This window comes from Haliotis rubra, unplaced genomic scaffold (genome assembly GCF_003918875.1).
Source record: "Haliotis rubra isolate DU_JTF1 unplaced genomic scaffold, ASM391887v1 Scf208, whole genome shotgun sequence".
NCBI lineage: Eukaryota > Metazoa > Mollusca > Gastropoda > Lepetellida > Haliotidae > Haliotis > Haliotis rubra.
The window spans coordinates 463,996-484,120 of record NW_025766092.1 but is presented as its reverse complement, the minus strand read 5'-3'; the positions used below and the strand labels follow the sequence as shown (position 1 = coordinate 484,120).

At 37.9% G+C, this 20,125-nt stretch overlaps 1 protein-coding gene across 15 annotated transcripts in view; it reads left to right on the top strand.

The window, feature by feature from the left end:
- Positions 1-20,125, top strand: part of LOC124276345 (multiple PDZ domain protein-like) — a 170,896-nt gene that overhangs the window by 54,285 nt on the left and 96,486 nt on the right. For 13 of the 15 annotated variants that reach the window (XM_046711986.1, XM_046711985.1, XM_046711983.1 and 10 more), the window contains 6 exons: positions 1,031-1,110; positions 4,299-4,472; positions 5,264-5,644; positions 6,063-6,302; positions 7,974-8,633; positions 15,157-15,303. In XM_046711986.1, the coding sequence (XP_046567942.1) occupies positions 1,031-1,110; positions 4,299-4,472; positions 5,264-5,644; positions 6,063-6,302; positions 7,974-8,633; positions 15,157-15,303 (1,682 nt within the window). The remainder of the gene's footprint in view (positions 1-1,030; positions 1,111-4,298; positions 4,473-5,263; positions 5,645-6,062; positions 6,303-7,973; positions 8,634-15,156; positions 15,304-20,125) is intronic. The other 2 variants (XM_046711987.1, XM_046711990.1) reach the window with 2 other exon arrangements.

The window sequence follows — 20,125 nt, the reverse complement described above, 5'->3', positions numbered from 1 at the left end:
GAGCAATTGTTACTAATTTCACCCTGGTTGGAAGAATTGTAGATTATTGACAAACAGAAATAAATGACAATGTCAGATTATGCAGATGTCAGGTTGTAGTAAAATGATTTATAACACACCAAAGGCCATTGAAACATGATTATAACAAACAAATATGATCTGTTTATAATTAAAATAATGAAAAATACTTCCATAAAATTTTAGATGCTTCAAGGAATATGTGAACTGCAGAAAGCTGAGAATGATGAACTGTCATGGTATTGATCTATTGGTCATTGTTGATTTGTCTCGTAATTGTTATAATCTGGAGGCATGGGTAGTCCACTTGTCCAAGGTGCTCCAGTTTGCTGTGTGAAGTTGCTTCCCTAGAACATTTGTCTTCAATCATATGTGTAAATTATGTTAGCAGGCATGTTGAAGTAACTGATGATGGAGCACTTATATTCTTATTGGAACTATTTGTTGGGTTTAGTTGGGTTGTAGCTATTTGTTGGGTGTGGCATTGCATTACGTGAGGCCTTTCCTGGGGTTCAGGAGGCCATGCACGAAATGTGGCCTTACATGAGGTCATCATGAGACCATGTACTGAGTGTGGCCTACATAGGGATCAACAGGCCGTGCATTATGTGTAGCCTAACATGGCAATCAGGAGGCCATGCACTACGTGAGGCCCTACGTGGAGCTTTCATGGCCATAATGACTAATTTGGTAATATTTTAGACACATTGTGACAAGACTGAATTATACATAATATATGTAAGAGCTACGTCTACTTGATGTGGTAACTGAGATACGGTTATGCAGTGTTAATTCCAACCAATTCCCTCATGATCTGAGGTAACACTGTTTTCACATTTAAACTACTGTGTGCAACAGTGGTGAAGCTGGAACTCTACATAAACACTCATCTCCATCACAGACACACAAATAATGAAGTTCTGGAAGGAGTCTGTTAGATGATATTGCCATGAAGTAGAACCACAAACTACCACAGTGATGACAATGACAGGTGTACTGTTCTTTCTTCCAGGTGGAGAGCTTCTGCCTGACGTGGAGGCCGCCATCAAGGCATGCTGGGAACCGCTCATCGGCAGCGACTTCGAAGTGGTTGTAAGTGCACACATATCGGGTCTTATCCATCTAATAGGTTAAGGTGCTCCTTCTTATTTGTTTATCCTGCTCTGGAGTTCACTTACCTATGACATCAGTTTCTGGCACATTTGATTAACCCTCTTGTTTCTGCCCCTTATTTTTATCCTGGATATGTTGCAGTTATTTCAGTTGATTGTTTTGAGAAATGAGCCCCTGCTGCCAAAATCAAGGTTATTACACAATTTTCCAGTTTACAAGATTTGTACATACAATACATAACAGTCTGGTATGGTTCATGAATATACATTCACAATCCAGATGTACTTCCTTGTGACTGAAACAAGGAACTAACCCTTCCACTCCGTCTCAGGATGGCGGGAGTGGGCAGTGAGGTAACTAACTGGGATAGGATTTATCTGGTCACTTGGAAGACCATCTGGACTGATTCACATATACTCTGCTGTGATATGGCAGAAATATACATTAAGGTGTTGTAAAACCAAACCCTCACTCACTATCCACTAAGATGGATGTGATGTGACCTTGACCATGAACTGATGACCTTTGAGGAATAGATGATTCTGTTTTGGATACACCTCTAACTGGAATTGGAAATGTGTGAAAAAGCTGAATTTTCGTCTCAATGATTCCATACAGACAAGTAGCTTTAGTTTCATTATCTCTTCCGTAGGCTGACACTGGAAATGGGTCCCTGTTTGCCAGACCCTTTTATGGAAATATCTGTAGATCTTTAATCAAGACAGTACTATCGTACCATTGGCGTTTTCATTTATTTTACCAATGATGAAAAGGTTTGATCAGTATAAAAGCCAAACGGCTGACAGAGTTACAAATAGATTGCTACCACTACCCAAAGAGAAACAGCATTCTTTCAGGCTACATCATGGATTTTCCGTTAATTTGGAATTTTGCATTTAACAGAGTCTCAGTTGAATTGCTTTTCCAAGCTGATCCTATGTACTTATCAATACTGCACGATTGAAACATGTACATTTCAAGATGCTAGCTGATTGCATCATTTAACCAAACTCAAACACACCAGCGGCCATGTTTTCAACGTATTCTTTTACACGTTTACTCAGGACAATTATTCTCTATGTCGAAGACCGAATTGGAGAGGGTTCGTTCATCTCCAACAAAGGCTCACCCTTCCATTACGCTGAACTGTTTGCATAACACACATTGTCCTCACCCCCAGGATTACAGTTGAGGATACCCACCTCCTGCTCAGTTTGTTACACACAGAATATTGCTTGCTGAGAGATCAATTTCTGCAAATGATTTGATAAGCAGATCAATATCTTTCCTTCATAAAAACTTCAGTTCATCGATGTAAAGAATTCTAAGGCCATGCTTGCACTCTCCAAAAGGCGATGACATTATGATGGGATAATTTATCGACAGCGTACCGCTTGTATCATCAGCGGTTCCATGTTCCCGTGTAATGTCTTCTTCTTCCTGTGGTAATCATATACATTACGTCTCCTTAAAAGGCGCAGCCCGTCATGTCATTCCTGATTCACAGCTAATCGATGGGTTAAAAAATAGGGAAGATGGTGTAAATTGCTGTCATTATTGGATGGTGAGACCTCCATCACTTGACAGATGGGTACCTACACAGTCCTGATCAATATCTCCCTTATTATGTACAGAGACAGTTTGATCATCTTCAGGATCTGTTGCTTGGAATAACACTTGGTGCTTCACAGTGATTCCAATGTTTCAAACATGATTTGGTATTTAGAAGTAGGATTAGCTGCTTGGCTGTGTGATTTCTATGACACAAGATGCTTCTCATTGATTCCAGTCTTTGAAATATGATTTGATGTCTAGCAGTAGGACTAGTTTCTTATGAAATAGGTCTGTTTAGATAGTCTGGAGTTGTTATTGAGCTTACTTGGTTCAATAATGTAATCTAAAAGTTCATGTGAATAATAATCATTTGGCTTTATTGTTTGTCTCAAATATATCATAGATGATTATTCATGTGCAATGTCTCAGGGATTTTATGTCATGATATGTGTTTAGAAAAAAAATTGATGGTTCAGGAATGAATTAATACATTGAGAGATGTTTGTATGCAAATTAATGAAAAAGCAAATACCTTTTGTTCTAGGTCACATTTATTTATCTTAGCAATAGCATTGATTTTATTGTGGCTTTGTCAAAAACTAGTTACCAAATGAGACTAAAAACTAAACATAAATATTAATGAACTAAGGAGCCACAGTTTGACATACAATGTTTACAATCATAGATGTTTTCTGATCCAACTATAATGGGTTCGAATCCTTGATACGCCATGATTATGATCAAGGGTTTGTCAGATCTTGTGTTTGACTGAAATGCATTCTTATTGAATTCTATTTTTTATGGGATATCTCCCAAATGAGATCCAGAGTAGGTCTCATCAGGTTAATTTTGTAATCAGCATTGGAGCTTGGAAATTTTCAGGATGAGTGAGCTGACCATTCAGACAAACATATCTGATTTGTGTATCTTGTAACGGTTTTTATTCGAGGAGTCTGGAATCCAAGAGAGAGGTTACCATGTTGATATGGATATTTGATGCATACTGTAGTTATGGAGTGACATGGTGTATACAAACAAAAGGATTAATTATCAATGTTGAACAAATGAAGCAGAATCATTTTAGAACCTCAGACTGGCTCCTTCACATGGATCAATCTGGGGGTTTGCCTGTCTCAACCTTCTATGGAGGAAGGGGTGGTGGGGTAGCCAAGTGGTTAAAGAGTTCGCTCGACATGCCAAAGACCCGGGTTCGATTCCCCACATAGTTACAATGTGTGAAGCCATTTCTGGAGTTCCCTGCCGTGATATTACTGGAATATTGCTAAAAGCAGCGTAAAACTAAACTAACTCACTCACTTACTCTATAGAGGTGTCTTGTACTGGCAGGTATCATATCGGAGATAAACATTTTATTTTAATGGGATTGGATTATATGTGGAATACTGTTAAGACTAGGAAACTTGGGTTAAGATTGCTTGTCACTCTACATGTTACCCAGCAACAGGTTTGCCAAGCAGAGTTGTCTCCCTTAGACATACCAGAAACTTGTGTTATGAATGCTTGTGACTTCAAATTGCCCAACAACAGGTTTGCAGAACAGTGTACCCTCCCTTAGATAAGCTGAAAATGTAAACTGTTTTGTGAATGCGCAGGTCGCCCAGCTGTCCAAGTTCAAGGAAGGAGGTGGCCTGGGTATCAGTTTGGAGGGGACTGTCGATGTGGAGAACGGAGTGGAAGTTCGACCGCATCACTACATACGCTCAATTTTGCCGGACGGCCCTGTCGGCCTCAATGGTCACCTCATCAGTGCGGACGAGCTACTGGAGGTAGGCACCACCCAGATTCAGCCAGACAGTTTTCAGATTACGTGCCCATACAAAAAAAACACATTTAATATTGGTGTAGTTACTTTGCATGACTACAACTAGCCCTTTTTCTGAAAAAAATGAAGGACTCTCTCTGATGCTTCAGAACCAAGGAGACAGATTTGTTGGTTAAATGCCAGATAGATTTAGCTATTTTTGTCCCCTGCCACAACGCGGAACAGAGGACTATGTTATCAGCAGCGTCTGTACGTACATATGTCGCGATTATTGTTAACGCGATATCTCATGAATTGTTGTACCAAATGTCTTCAAATTTGGTGACAGCTTACATTTGGGGATTACGCAGACATCATTCGATTTTGGTGTCCTTGACCTTATTTTCACAGAACAGAACACTTTTCAAACTTGTTAACGTGATATCTCATGCACTGTTGTACCCAATGTCTTCAAATTTGGTGACAGCCTACATTGGGGGATTATGCAGACACCAGTTGATTTGGGTGACCTTGACCTTATCTTCAAGGTCGCCACGACTGTAAACGCGATGTCTCATACAACATTGCACCCAATGTCTTCAATTATGTCGACAGCCTACATTAGGTGATTATACAGACACCAATCACTTCAGGCATCTTGTATAAGACCAAAAAATATAAAGTAGTAAATATGTTATAAATATTCATTCTTCTTTAGCAGCAGGGGACATTGTCATATTAGTGGCAAACATTTGTTATTTCATAATTCCTTAGTACTGTTTAAATTCATCTAACAAATTTATTTCATTGTTACAGGTGAATGGTAAACGGCTGCTTGGTTTGAATCATGTGGAGGTGGTCAACATTCTCAAGGATTTGCCTCAGCATGTCCGTCTGGTGTGCGCCAGACGCAAGACTCAAACCACTGAAACCTATGCACATAAGGACGCCCAATTTCTCAGCAGTGTGTTCAACACAGGGGTCCATACAAACTTTCCAGCAAGTGAACGATTGGTCAAAGCCAAGTCGGAAATGGCACTGTCATCAACGGATACTGCTGTTCTAAATTCGCTCAACAAAAGCAAGTCTCGTTCACTAGAGCCGTTGACAAATCTGGCAATGTGGAGCAGCGAGCCAGTTGTTATTGAACTCCTGAAGGAAGATAAGGGACTGGGATTCAGTATTCTAGACTACCAGGTAGGTCTGTGTGTTATACAGTGTGATGCTACTTCCCATACAACTGATGTTAATGTGTTAGACACCTAGTTCCCATACAACTGATGTTATTGTGTAAGACAGTGGTATGCTAGTTCCCATACAACTGATGTTAGTTCCCATACAACTGATGTTATTGTGTAAGACAGTGGTAAACTAGTTCCCATACAACTGATGTTACTGGGTAACCAGTGGTATGCTAGTTCACATACAATCAATGTAATGGTGTTAGACAGTGGTTTGCTAATTCCCATACACATAATGATATTGTGTCAGACACTGGCATTAAACAATATACACATGAAATAATTTTACAAATGACAATAAAACCAAACTCTTGGCATCAGCTCTTTTATTTAATATACATGTGACAATAAGCTTGAGTTTCTATATTCATCAGGACCCTGTGAATCCTAACGAGACTGTCATTGTGATACGAAGCTTGGTGCCGAAAGGTGTTGCTCAACTAGATGGACGACTGGTGCCAGGTGACCGTCTCATCTTTGTCAACGACATCAACGTAGAGCACGCCACATTGGATGAGGCAGTACAGGCTCTGAAAGGCGCAGGAAAAGGCGTGGTTCGAATTGGGGTAGCGAAACCACTGCCCCTGGCTGACAACTTTAGGGGGGAGAATCAGGTAATGTGGGCATGAGATCACTGATCTGTCATGTGACCATTAATCCAGTCATGTGACTCATTAATCCTGTCATGTGACAGTAACAGTTAAATGATATTGCTTGGAGAATGAGCATGTGTTTATTCCCTTCTAATTAATCCCGAGTTTTATGAGAGATAACATTCAGGTAAGTGTCAGCCTTTATTATTTACAGTCTGAATTAATGGGTGCCTTTCTGTATTCAGAGGCTGTGTTAAGTCAAGGAGTCTGTTTCCTGAAACTATCTTTCAAATATACTATCCAGAAACGAGATCTTATTATTCTCTTTAAAAACACATACATTACAAACAAATATACACATGTAGGTGAAATATTAATACACTGAATACAAACAGTACAATGAAATATACAATGCTTAAGATCATATTTAGCAAATTACTACAGCTACTCCTTTATTGAAGTTTCAACAAGAAGGGCAAGGCTTGCAGAGTTACCTCCCTTATCTCCCTTGCCCATTTCATGTTTCAAACAAACAAGAGGATGTTGGACATGTTCTCCAAGGATATATGTGTAGTGAATGGTGTGTAAGATAACATGACACCTGCATCACCTCAAAATCTTTCTTCATCACAAATTCTTCATCACATTAGAAATATATCCTCACAAATTCACAATTCCTGATTCTCATTCTCATCATCACATGCAAGGATACTACTCGAAACAAGTTAAAGAACTGCTGATTGTTTGAAATATTGTCTGTTCTTTAACTTATTTTGAATAGTGTATCTCTTTATCTTTATCACAAGAAGTTTACCATATCATCAGTACACACGTCATGCAGTATCTGGTAGTATCTTCGCCTTTCATATCCTTCTGCTATCAATGGTATCTTCATCTTTGTTATGTCAATGGTTTCTTGTGCATTTAGTGGAAAATGTTTATAATAACCAGTTTGTAAACTTGCTCAAATGAATGGTGTTCCAGTATTCTCTTGTTACGTTTGTCTCATGAAGTAATCTTGAATTATTTTTTCTATGGTAATCATTGTCACGAACAAAATTTATGTAAATTTGGTTACGTCAATTTAAATGTTTTGCTATTTATTTCATTTTTGCAAGTTTACAAATCTCTATGCATTGTTTGGGCATTATGGCAAGGTGTGACTGATGATCTCAGAGCATGAACTTCTGAGAATTGCTTTATTTTATTTCTGCAATTTCTATCTTTCTTATGTTTGGTTTGGTATGCAAAACTGACAGAAAGACAAACATGGATTTGGAGATCCTAGTTGTGTCTTTGTCTCAGTTTCTATTGGCCGTCCAGAATCTTGAGTGTACAGATCTGTACACTGTACTCACAACAGAGGAAGATGAGTTCATGTAAGCTCTTGAGCGTGTAATAGTGTTATGTTTGTGTCTTTTATTGTTCCAAGACTCAACGTTTCCAAAGTCAAGTCATTATCTAAAGTGTATCTACAAGTCAGCTACAGATTGTGGTAGCCCTACTATTAATATGAATATTATTGTTTTAGAAATAACTGTGGAAGCAAATTTCAGATGATTCGGCAATTACATCAACATGCTGTATAACCAGATGGTGACTATGACTGTTATACTCTGTTGTGAGGCCAAGCTTCTGTAGGCTAAGTGTACGGTTATTATCTGGTCACAATGTTATTTTCCGACTCTGCAGCCTCCATTGCTAACTGCACCCGCCCTTTCTGATCTGCCACAATCTGCCCGGGGGACAAATTTCACGGACCAGCTGGCCGATTCCACAACAATCACAATGCTTCCCCAGGAAACAACAGTAAACAGATCCGTTTCCTCTTCCTCTGGAGAAATAGGCACAAAAATCGGGACGCAACGAAAAGACAGTTTTTACGAGAGTGATGATGAATTGAAAATATTCCGAAAAACCTCTCCCAAAAAGACCTCCCCGATTAAGTCACCTCCCAAAGAGGACTCCCCACCTTGCTATGACCAAGCCTTAGGTAGTGTTGACACTCGCGTAAGCTATGAGCACGTGGAGCCTCATGTGAAGAGACTTCAGTACGAAAGCGTGGAACCAGTTTCCAGCGATATCACGCAAGAACATTTCGAGGCTGTGCAGTCGGTAAAAACTCATGAAGTTATGGCGCCATTATCCCGAGAGGTCATGGCACCGTTGCCCTCATATGAAGAAGCTACTCTTGGTGTTGATATGGGCATAGCCAATGCAGAACTGTTCCAGTTTAAAGATGAAGACGCTCCTCCTGTTCCGCCAAGGACAGAATCACATGGTGCTATGGATATCGCTGTTGATATAGTACCGGAGAGCCCGGACAAGCAATTTGAATTGGATTCAGATCAGGTACATGTATTGTCAGAATCGTTTGATGAAAACTTACAAACTTATTTTTCAGAATTGTGTTCAGTTCACTGACATATGGGGCACAGTTTTATCTGTTCATGGGTTGTGGATCATATGCTTAATATACATATAGTGGTTGATTAACTGTGATGGCTAAAACACTCATCAAATATGTGCATTTGTGTAAATTGGACCTGGGGAAATGAGTTGATTATGAATGTTGAGGGGATTGTTGTCAAGGGGTATATGTAATAAGGTTTCAAAGTTGCTGTCATATTTGATGAGTGGGTCAGCCGATATACTTCTCTGATCTGCTGCATGTTTGTCTTCAGCACCTGTCTAACGCTGCCATGCTATTCACTGACATCATTAACATAGCTTGTAGTGAATGACCCCAATACTAAATTATTGACCCATTTGAAATTAAATGTAGCTTGTGAAGTAAAACAAATCAACTTAGCTGACCATCAAATACTAGGTCCTTACAGTTACATGACACCTTGACAGTATGGAGCAGCCAGTTGTCTTCAGCACTGTAGTTCTGCTCAGAGTTGTGTCCCCTTCTCACACAAAAAAGACTGAAGAATCGAATTCAGATTTGCCACAAATGATTATAGCTGTAACCAAAGTGGTGACAAAGACTTGTATCACTTCTGGCTTGTCTCCCACAGAAAGTAATACAGCTGAAGTACTGTTCAAAGTACACACCACACCTTTAGCTACAATGAGAGAAATCCTCATGATGGACTTGAATTATGCCATCAACTCATGTTAGTCCACTTAAAAGTACATTCACTGGCCACACATGCAGGGTGAATGATTATTTGCTGTGTTGAACTATTCCTGATGATTGAGTGAAACTTGATTCGTTCATCTTTTCATTACTGAAGGGAAATAGTTTTTTGTCTGAATATAAAACTGTTGATATTTTTCATTATTAAATTTGACAGGGTAGTTACCTCTTGACATCTTTATTGCATTTGGCACAGATAAAGTTTGATTCTAAATGTTGATGTAAGTAGCACCCATTGTCATGTGGACGTAATTTTATTGATGTGACCCTGTGAAGATCTGTGTTAAGATGGGGGCACATGGAGGGACTTGCTTATACATGTAATTAGCTTGCTGATGCATGTCATGATATTTCCAGTCACTGGATTGTCTGATCCAGAATTGTTTACAAACCGTTGTCACATAGCTGGGTTGTCATATTGATGAATGCAGTGTCAAACAAGAAACAAGCAAACACTTTGAGAAGATAAACAAACAACTGAGATTTTACTGCTGCCCTTTTTACAGAGTTCATGCACAGATGTCTCCCTTCAGTAGTTCATGACCATTGAATTACACAGACAAAGATAACAACAGCTGAACATGTTGCTTAGTACAAACTTTCTTAGGTGTGATTTCCCTGAATCATGTATGGTTGGCTAGATACTATTTGGAAATATGATGGGATGGATTGATTGGTGCTCGTTCTGAATATATCTGCTTCATGGCACACAATAATAGTGATGACTATAATAATGGCTTGTTTGCATCCAGGTTGATCATAGTACTGGTACTGTGTTGTTCTGATTATCCAGTGTAATCATGCTCTTGCTTTACCAGGAAATAACCCTGTGAATTTATGCAGAAGAAAATGACTGTTTTATCAGCTCAAACCCGCCATTAGTGTAGATGCTGGGGTTCGGTAAAGCGGAAAGTCTTTAAGAGTTAATTATAGGGAAACAAGGGTCAGAATCTGAAAGAAGGGGCAGTATTTTTATCTATGTCAATCACTCGATTGTTTGGTTCTGACTATTATTTATAGGTCACTGTCTTACGGTTGTAAAAATGTTGCTGTTTAGAGCTTTAAGGTACAAACAGCCTGAACAAAAAAAAGAAGATTTAGCTTGCTTATATATCAGACCGTGGCTTTTTGTTTCTGTTTGTCACGTAACGCTCAGCTGGACTGTCAACATTAATGATTTTGATAGAGTTTGAATGTAATGCATCTGTATGGAGAAACCCAGTTTGTGTGTGTGCAGCAACACTAGGCTGAAGGCAGAGGATATCACTGTACTTATGACGATGTTAAGGAGATTTGTGGACACACACACACACCATAATCCATGCTGTCACGCAACTCAAGGCTGTAGTTCACAAGGCTCTGGATGGTGATTTCTAAATCAGTGAATACTGACTAGGAAAAGGGTTCAGTTGTTTTACATCCCATATGCACATGAAACATATGATTTTACATGCAGATGAATGGTACCTTCTCTGACCCTTTTGAACATTTTATACGCCTGTCTATGAAGTCGTGACGTTTTCTGAAAGTTATTAGACAGCCTCCATGACATAGTAGCTAAAGTATCTCTGCAGACAGTGGGTTTGTGGTTGAATAGTCCCTGGCCATGTCATACCAAAACCGTTAAAATATGGTGCTTGTTGTTGGTATTTCTCCAGGTTTTGTAGCCATTGATGCTAAATCAGTCTCCATTTGTCTCTCCGGATTACAAGGAAGTCAATAATGTATCTGTTGTTAAGACGATGGAACAAGCTGTAAGACATAAGCTGATTATGTGGGTGATTGCTGGGTGTGGTCCTGATTGATGGATTTCTATTTTGTGCCCAGCGTAGAGTAGATTAACAAAACCATTTTCTCTCACCACAGACACAGTACATGTGTATATTAACTTAAAAAAGTGACTAGGAAGGGTTTTATGCCTTATAGACGACAGATATTCAGCATTGCATTGGGGAGCGATATGACTGTACCAGTGTATGAAATAAGGCCGGTCCGACCGCCCGAGACGGTCTAGATATCTGACGGACGGTCTAAATTTACAGCTAGTCAGCCTATGGTCTGTTCCATACATCTGAGTAAATTCAGCATTTTTGGTCTCGTTAAATCCATTTTGGGCTGGTAACATTTTGAAGTTACAAGCCCTGATGTCTGGCTGGAGTTTTGGCTTATTTCATACACTGACTGAACACATGAATTACTTTATGGCTATCAGTCACCTTCTGGAAAGTAACATATTATAATAATAAATAACAGTGCGTTTCTATTTCCAAACATAAGGATGCTCAAAGCGCACAATCTGATTATCATTACTCTAGATAACCGGATACACAATGATTGTGGTGAATTTCACACAAAAACAGATCCCAGGAGTAATTTAACTCATAGAGAACATGGTTAGCACAGCATGTGGTGCCTACTGTAGTTTGGATACCACAATGTGGCGCCACAGTTCAGATTGTAAAGGTGGACTTGATGCCCCTATCAGATGACTATTTAAAACTAAAACCCAAACATTAACTCCTGCTTTTCAATCCTACCAATCAATGTCTTTAGTAATTTGTGGAAGATCGATTCAATTCCAATTTTCTTCTATGCGGTATTTCTAGGTTTTCCTGTAATGTACCATGCTAACATCATGTTATCTGTTGGGATGCACAACATTGTTGTTCTTGTTGCACGTCTATTGTGTTGTGTCACATGCATGTGTCAGTGGTGTTGATATTGGCAGCCACCCAGAGATACTTTGTTACCAACCTTCATCTTCTCAGTGAAATATTCCGTTGGCTCTTGGTTTAAATCTAATAAGAAGTAGCTGCTATCGTGTTCAATAAATGGTTTTGTTCAAGTCATAATATTTGACACCAATGTGTGTGAACTAGTTGTAAATCAGTCTGATTTGAATTTACCTTCCTGACAAAACATATCAAAATTAAAGAATGAAACATTGTTTAAATTATTGAAAATTAAATCCCTTGACCATTATTACGTGGTCTACATACCATGAGGTTTGAGAGTAAAACAGGTCCAAAACAACCCCTGCAGGTCATACCACGAGGTTCGAGATTAAAACAGGTCCTCAGCAATCTGCAAGTCATACCATGAGGTACTGGATTGAAACAGGTAAAAAAAACAACCTCTGTAGGTCATACCACGAGGTTCGAGATTAAAACAGGTCCTCAGCAATCTCTGCAAGTCATACCATGAGGTACTGGATTGAAACAGGTAAAAAAAAAAACCTCTGTAGGTCATACCACGAGGTTCGAGATTAAAACAGGTCCAAAACAACCTCTGTAGGTCATACCACAAGGTTCAAGATTAAAACAGGTCCTCAGCAATCTCTGCAAGTCATACCATGAGGTACTGGATTGAAACAGGTCAAAAACAACCTCTGTAGGTCATTTTTGAGGTTCGAGATTAAAACAGGTCCAAAACAACCTCTGTAGGTCATACCACGAGGTTCAAGATTAAAACAGGTCCTCAGCAATCTCTGCAGGTCATACCACGAGGTTCGAGATTAAAACAGGTCCAAAACAACCTCTGTAGGTCATACAACGAGGTTCAAGATTAAAACAGGTCCTCAGCAATCTCTGCAAGTCATACCATGAGGTATGGGATTGAAACAGGTCCCAAAAACAACCTCTGCAGGTCATACCACGAGGTTCTTCTGCTAACTCATTAGACATGGCTTAATGAATCAGATGGTCATCTGTGTGACTTGGTTGATGATATGTCATAATTGCATAGTTGCCCAAAGTATAATCACTGGACTCTCTGTCCAGAGGAAATTGGCTACCGTCAAATAGCTGCAATATTGCTAAGTTCGGCATTAAATAACAAACAAGCATCTCACAAGCAACTTAGATTTGGTTGTTGTGATAATTTCTCACATGTACAGTGTCCTGGACAACTGTTTTTAGTCCAAATTTACGTGCTTCTTGTAGTGACAAATCAATATATAGTTCTTGCAGGCTGAAGTTTACAATAGTATGATAGACTTCAATGTACTAGTTGTAGTAGGACCTAAACACCTCTATTTCTTTGCTGTAGATCACCAGGTAGTGTCAGAGTAGCTTCAGATTTAGTTTGTAGTTCATCATGTTGAAAAATTTACATTGATTTGAGTCATCACGATTTGGCTGTAACATTGCCCGAAGTGACATAACATTTATTTTTAACTTTTTCACTCGCTACATTAATTTGACCAAAGTTAGTGTAATCTGTAATTAGGCAAAAAGTTGAAATTTTGGCTGCATTATTTCTTATAAAAAGATTGCATTTATTCCAAAATTGTGTATCTGCAGAGGGATTCTATTCTAGTCAAGTGTGTATTGTAGGCAAGAAAGTAATATATGTGTTTGTCTCGCCTTGTGATAATTTAGATTCACAAAATGATGATGCTTGTCAACTTTGCACTTTAACCCATAGCATTTAATCATGCTAGGTTAAAATACAAAAATTAGGCAGAGGGCTATTATCAGGACTGAATTAAAATATATCTGTTCTTGGAATCTGTGTCATTAAATCATCACTCAATTTGTTTTCTTTTATGAAAAAGCCTGATAAAAAGTGTTTGAGATACAAAGCTAACCTTTCAAGCCCTCTCCCAAATCATTAATGAAGTTTTTATGATAGTAGTATGACCTTAATGTAGTACTTCCCTGTAACATGTTGTATTGGTCTCCATAGTAACTGCATTGTTACCATCATCATAGAGCGTGGTATGTGTGGTGTATATACTTGTATATAACCTCTGTAGTGTATGGTATATCATCATATTAACCTGTCTCTGTGTTGCTGTTTGATGTATATTTCATTCACATTGCATGCAGTCAGTAAGTGCACACACAGCAGCAGTTAAGGCTAGCAGTTGTCTATATCCATCACTGGCAAATTAAAGACCTAATTTATGCATTCTGATGTAGTGATTTTGTAGTTTGAATTTTGGAAGTTGTATTTTTACATGACATACACCATGAGAGGCACTGGTGGATTTAATGCACATAGCATGAGTTGTCTTGCAAGCACAACTTCACAGTTACTTACTTGGTTGATGTACATTATATAAAGGTTTTTATGTGTTTGTGAAATTTTCTGTTTGTTTACATTTTGTTATGTTTTTAATTTTATCTATTAAATGTCATTTTTGTGTAAAAGTAGAAGTTTGATTTTGCATTTTAGCATTATAGTATATATGTGAGCACTAGTTTCATAGACTTATGTGCTGGATCAGAAGTAAATTCTTTTCAGTAAAATTTGTTGATATGTTGCAGTCAATTTCATTGTGAAATATTATTTTTTTCTTGCTAATTAAATCCCATGGCATGTAAACAGAGATGAGAAAAACAATAAATGTAAGAATTGTTTTAAGTATTGAGGAGTCTGTTCCTCAGTACCTCTGTCAAAATGAGTTTTTTTATATGGTTTGGCAAATATCATATCAAATTCTTAAGTTGTTCGAAAATGACAGTTTTGAAAAGGTAATATTTGTTCGTCATTTCTGTCAAATTATGATTAAATTTCTAATGATGAACTATTAATTTAGTTATAGGACATTAACATCTCTGAATTTCAAAACTGAAGACATTTTGAAACAAATTAATCTGATGCTTTTTTATCGACAAAGAAATCATCTCCATCATCACTGTATTTCTGATCCATCATCCAGTCTTGTGCTCCAAGATTAATATTGTTGTTGTTGATGTGGTGTTTTGTTTACTGTATATGAACTAGCTATCTGCTGAGAGCTTGCCTCACAATGTGTCGTTAAACGTGAGTGGAGAAGCCGACATTGAAGGCTCATCTCGCCGGGGCCCACCCCCGATCCCTCCTAAACCGCGCCTACGACGCCCTAGTCCACGTCCACGGGTGACAAAGAAGGTAACAGCTTGGGACCAGTTGCCTTCATGGGTCTTATTCTGTCAGAGTCTGATAGCTTGTACATTCAGTTGTTAGTTGCATGCTAAAGTCAAATCTTATCTTTGTTGCATCTTTCGGAATCTTTCTGTAGGAATGCATCCACTGAAGCCCTGTAAAAAGGTTGAATGTTCATATGCTTCTTCATAGACATTGTTCTGTTGTTACAATTTGATACCAGTTATGGAAAACAAGAGCATGATAAAACCTGTATATGTTTACATAATTGTCCCCTAATCAATATCTACATACTTCATGTTTTTGCTTGAAATCCAGTTGCATCACTGTACATTTTTACATAGAAGATTTTAGGAGAATAAGAACATAATTATTCTGATTAAATCATTTTCAATATCAAACTATTTCCACAGTGCATAAAAGGAGAAGAAATATACAATTTACATTTTTAATTTACAGTTTAATTTATTTTAGAAAGTCATAATTTGTTGCACTATTTAATTATTTAATGATGTAAATGTAAACAAGTTTCCTTTATCTTTGTAAGAAAATCATAAGTACTGGTATCTATGTTTTAACAGACCTACATAATATATTTTGCTTACAGCAGAAATTTACACCTCTCTCTCAGTGACCTTCAGTTATAAAACTACGAAGGCCAAACGGCTCCATGTTCAATCCAGGGTGATTATGAAGTGGAACTGAAAGTATCTTAATACTAAATCTAAAAGCTATCAGATTCTGGCAGGGTACTCTATTGAACAAGTGTAGATGCATGCCTGATGTTGGAGCTAACCTGCTAACTTGTGGAGTACGACAGGGATATGGTCTCTGTCTGTCTTTTTATGTCGTTCACTGACACTGACTGGTGCGGTGATATATTTTCCTCTGTTCATATTCAGTTTGGCATTGGCATTTTCTTATCTGTTGTTCAGAGTATTTTCTTGAGAGTATTTACTTTTGAAGTTGACTAGTTTTGATGTTTTTTCCTGTATTGATATCTGCAATATTTTTCAGCATTTAGTTTAATACATTGACTTTTTCAGTTTTCTTTATGGGAATCTGTACAGTTTCTATTATTTGATTTTCAGTTTTTGTGTATAATTGTATTTAATTAATTATATGATTCAATTAATTAATTGATTAGGGATTTCTCACTTTGTGTGCTCAGATTCTTCATGAATACTGAAGCCCAGTCATGTTTTCATAAACACCCAATGCTTTCATGCCTTCAACTGTTTGTTGAGAAGTACCCCGGTATACAGGGGAAAAAACTAACATTTAGTTACAGGAGTGATATTGATCATATACATTTTGAAAGGTGCGTCAGTTTCTATACCTGTCAAATATATGTATGGGAGACACAATATATGTGCAGGGTTTACATAGGTTTTGTTTGTCGAACACATAGCTGTCATGTCATAATCACACATAAATCCTAGTACTAATAATATATACCAAACCAACAGCAAGTCCATGCATGATAAATCATATGCTATGTTCTATTCAAAGAGTGAAGCGTGTCGGACATAAGTAGGCCATAATACCCTACATTTGAAGTCCTCCGCCCATATGATACATGCAATGTTGGTACACCAGTAATTACTGAATGTACATTGGCTGTCCACTACAATGTATTGATGAGTTCAACTGGTGACATAGTACTAAGCTGATTTTCAGGGGCTCACCTGTTCTAGGGAATGCTGGAATGATGTTGGGAGCCTGTGATAAAATTTATTGCTTTATGGGAGCCTGATAAAGGGTTCGAAGGCAAAAGTGTTGATCTTCATCTAGTTTTTGTCCAGTGTTGGAGTAACAATGCATGCATTATGCTGTCGGAAGTCACGGTCATTGTCCCTCGGAAGGCGTTCAACGTACGAGTCCAGTCATGGATCTTTGGTAAATTTGAGTGTACGGTTGAAATTTGCAGTGATACATGCTCTCTGTGGTGAAAACCAGTCAGGCATGACTTTAAAAGTGTCACCTTCTGTTTTATGTGAATGATGACCCACATTTGAAGGTTGGGAGGTTGGAATTACCAAGTTGTTTAAGTCATTTACGGAGTGGCAAAACTCTTTTGTATTTTGACATGATTGTTGTGAGTATGATCGGACATTACTGGTTCAAATGGTATAAGGTAGGTACGGTTGTGAGCTGGGTAGCTTGAGGTGAAGGTCACAGCTGTTGGTGGAGCTATTGTACTGCTGCAAAACTGTATGTATTTGCATATGGTTGAACTGTCATTATAGACAGTACAAGGTATATGAAGCGCAGTTTATTGTATGTATATTGCCTTTGACATAGACACCTAGAATTTTAATTAGAAAGTTGATAACAATGCTTTAGAGAGTATCAGTGTTGTGTAAATATTGAAGACCATTTGGAAAACAAAATGTGTATTCTATTTTTAAAAATGATATAGTATTATTTTAGCTATTTTAGAAATAAACAATCTTTTCACTGTCGTACATATGTACCTTCATACATGTGTGATAGTTCTTTAAGCACTCTAAATCACTTTTTTCAGTTTTTAGTAAAATGTTGCAGAATTTCAGTATTTAATGTATTTGTATGAATATTCATGAACCATTATCGATTTAAATACTGTTCATATGAACTGGTCAGATAACCAGCTGTTGTTTTGCGTATGACACAGCATCCTAACCATTTGACCATTTTGTTTTTTCTGATGTAGATTTGATGGCAAGTCAAACAGTATTGCCATGCAGTTATGCTTTTGTGAACTCACAGAAATGCCCATAGATGTCTACAATATCATGTGCTTTCCATACATGTTGATTCAATTGCAATACCTTCTGAAAACAGAATATCAGTGAGATAATGAGATTGATGAAGCTTCTACAAATCAGGGTCATGTTTAAAGGCAAATATTTTTTTATGCTTATGGATTTATCTTGTGTCTGTATGAATCATAGCTCTGAAAACATTGAGAAAACCGTGAAATAATATGAGAAATTGGAACATCTCATTTTGAATTGACCTTCACTTAGCTTTAATGGAACCTTATGAGTTGTTTTCATATTGTCTTTTTGAGAAATTGAACATGTTCATAGCTGTGTAAGGAGACCCTGTGGACAAGTCATTAAAGCTATTCTGTGTTGAGTTATGTCCCTTTGGTGCCAGGACCTGCTGTTTATAGAGTTTAGATGTGTTCTGATTATGATTGTCATCTGCAGCCAGTTACATTTGTAGGTTTGGCAATGTGTTAAAAGATCTCAGACTTGTGTATCTCTTGACATTCTTACAACGATAATGAGCTGTAATAAAGTACAGGATCCCACCATTTAATATTCTTGGGTGTCGTGGTGGCTTGGAATTGTGTTAGAGACTTTTCAGTCTCTGTTTTAAAACACACAGTTTACTTTTGTGTAAGGTTGAACAATTTAATATTTTTCTCTCTTTTCTTCACTATAAGCATGCCCAGTAAACAAATGAGTTTTTGTGAAACAAATAATGTTTCTGGAACAAACATGAACATATAAGTCATCCCATATTCCTGGTACATGAAATGTATGGTCCTGTACTGTTCAAAGTAAGCCCGACTAAAGTGTGTGGTAAATGATTTCATTACTCTGTGATTCTCCAGCTGTTTAGCCCTGAAACAATGATGACTATCTCATGAGTAATGTAGATCGCAAGATGAAATACCAGAAAGTGTTCATGCCATGATACATGGTGTTATTCTAAATTTGAGGGCCTTTTCAGCTTTTCAAAATGCAGACATGTACCAATTATAATTGTGAAACAAAATGTGTAACAGGTTTCCAAGTGAAAAAATCATTTTACACACAACATTCTTAAAACATGACTGTTCCATTTTATATTGCCTCAAGCAGTAACCTGTATAAGATTGTCATCTCAGTGAACAACATTTGAAAAGGTCACCTCAATCGGATATATTTACATTCCCACCTAAGTGGTTTTTCTTGTTCAAGGTGGGGGCATGAATGGCCCAGTTGTCTAAAAGGGGGAGTTCTTTGTACAGAATTGTGTCCCTTAGGCGTGCCTGGAACTTGTGATAGTGGGTTTGAATCCCACTTTGCCCTCATTATGTTTTTAGGTTTGTCTGCACCATATCCATGTCAGTGGGTTTTTACCAAAGTGGTTAAAATGTCTAAGACCTTTCGGCTTTCTGATAGATTAAGATGCCACAGTTATTTTATTGGAATACTGTAAATTTGGTCTGAAACCAAACCACTCAGTTACTTTTGTTCAGGAACATGTTTTCAGTTTCAAAAGGGGTTCGTCTCTCTCCATTTTGGTCACAAAAAGAATTACCATTGCGTAATTGAGTAAGGGATGTGTAACTTCATTCAGAAACATTCTCTCAACAATTCTGTTGGTGAAACTGTGATTGATGTTTGTGGTTCATGCATTGTCCTGCTGAATTACTGAGCATTAGAACAGCTTTACTGGTCAGTTTTAATTAAAGCCTGCTGGTGGTGTGTGGGGAGCGTGGTTGTGTAGGATAATGTGATTTATCTTGACATGCTCAGAGGCAGGTATTCAGATCCAGTTCTGTAGCATATGTCAGTAAAAATTCACAAATAAAGAGTAAGTGTGGGTGAGTGAGTGAGTGGGTATGGCTTTACGCCACTTTTACCAATATTTCAGCAGTATCACCGTGGGGGACACCAGAAATGGGCTTCACACATTGAACCCATGTAGGGAATTGAACCTGGGTCTTCAGTGTGACGAGTGGACACTTTAACCATTAGGTTACCCCACCGCCCCCACAAATGAAAAAGTTTAAGTTTTCTGTTTAACATATGCCATAGAGTTACAACTAACTTCTGTTTGTATTTTG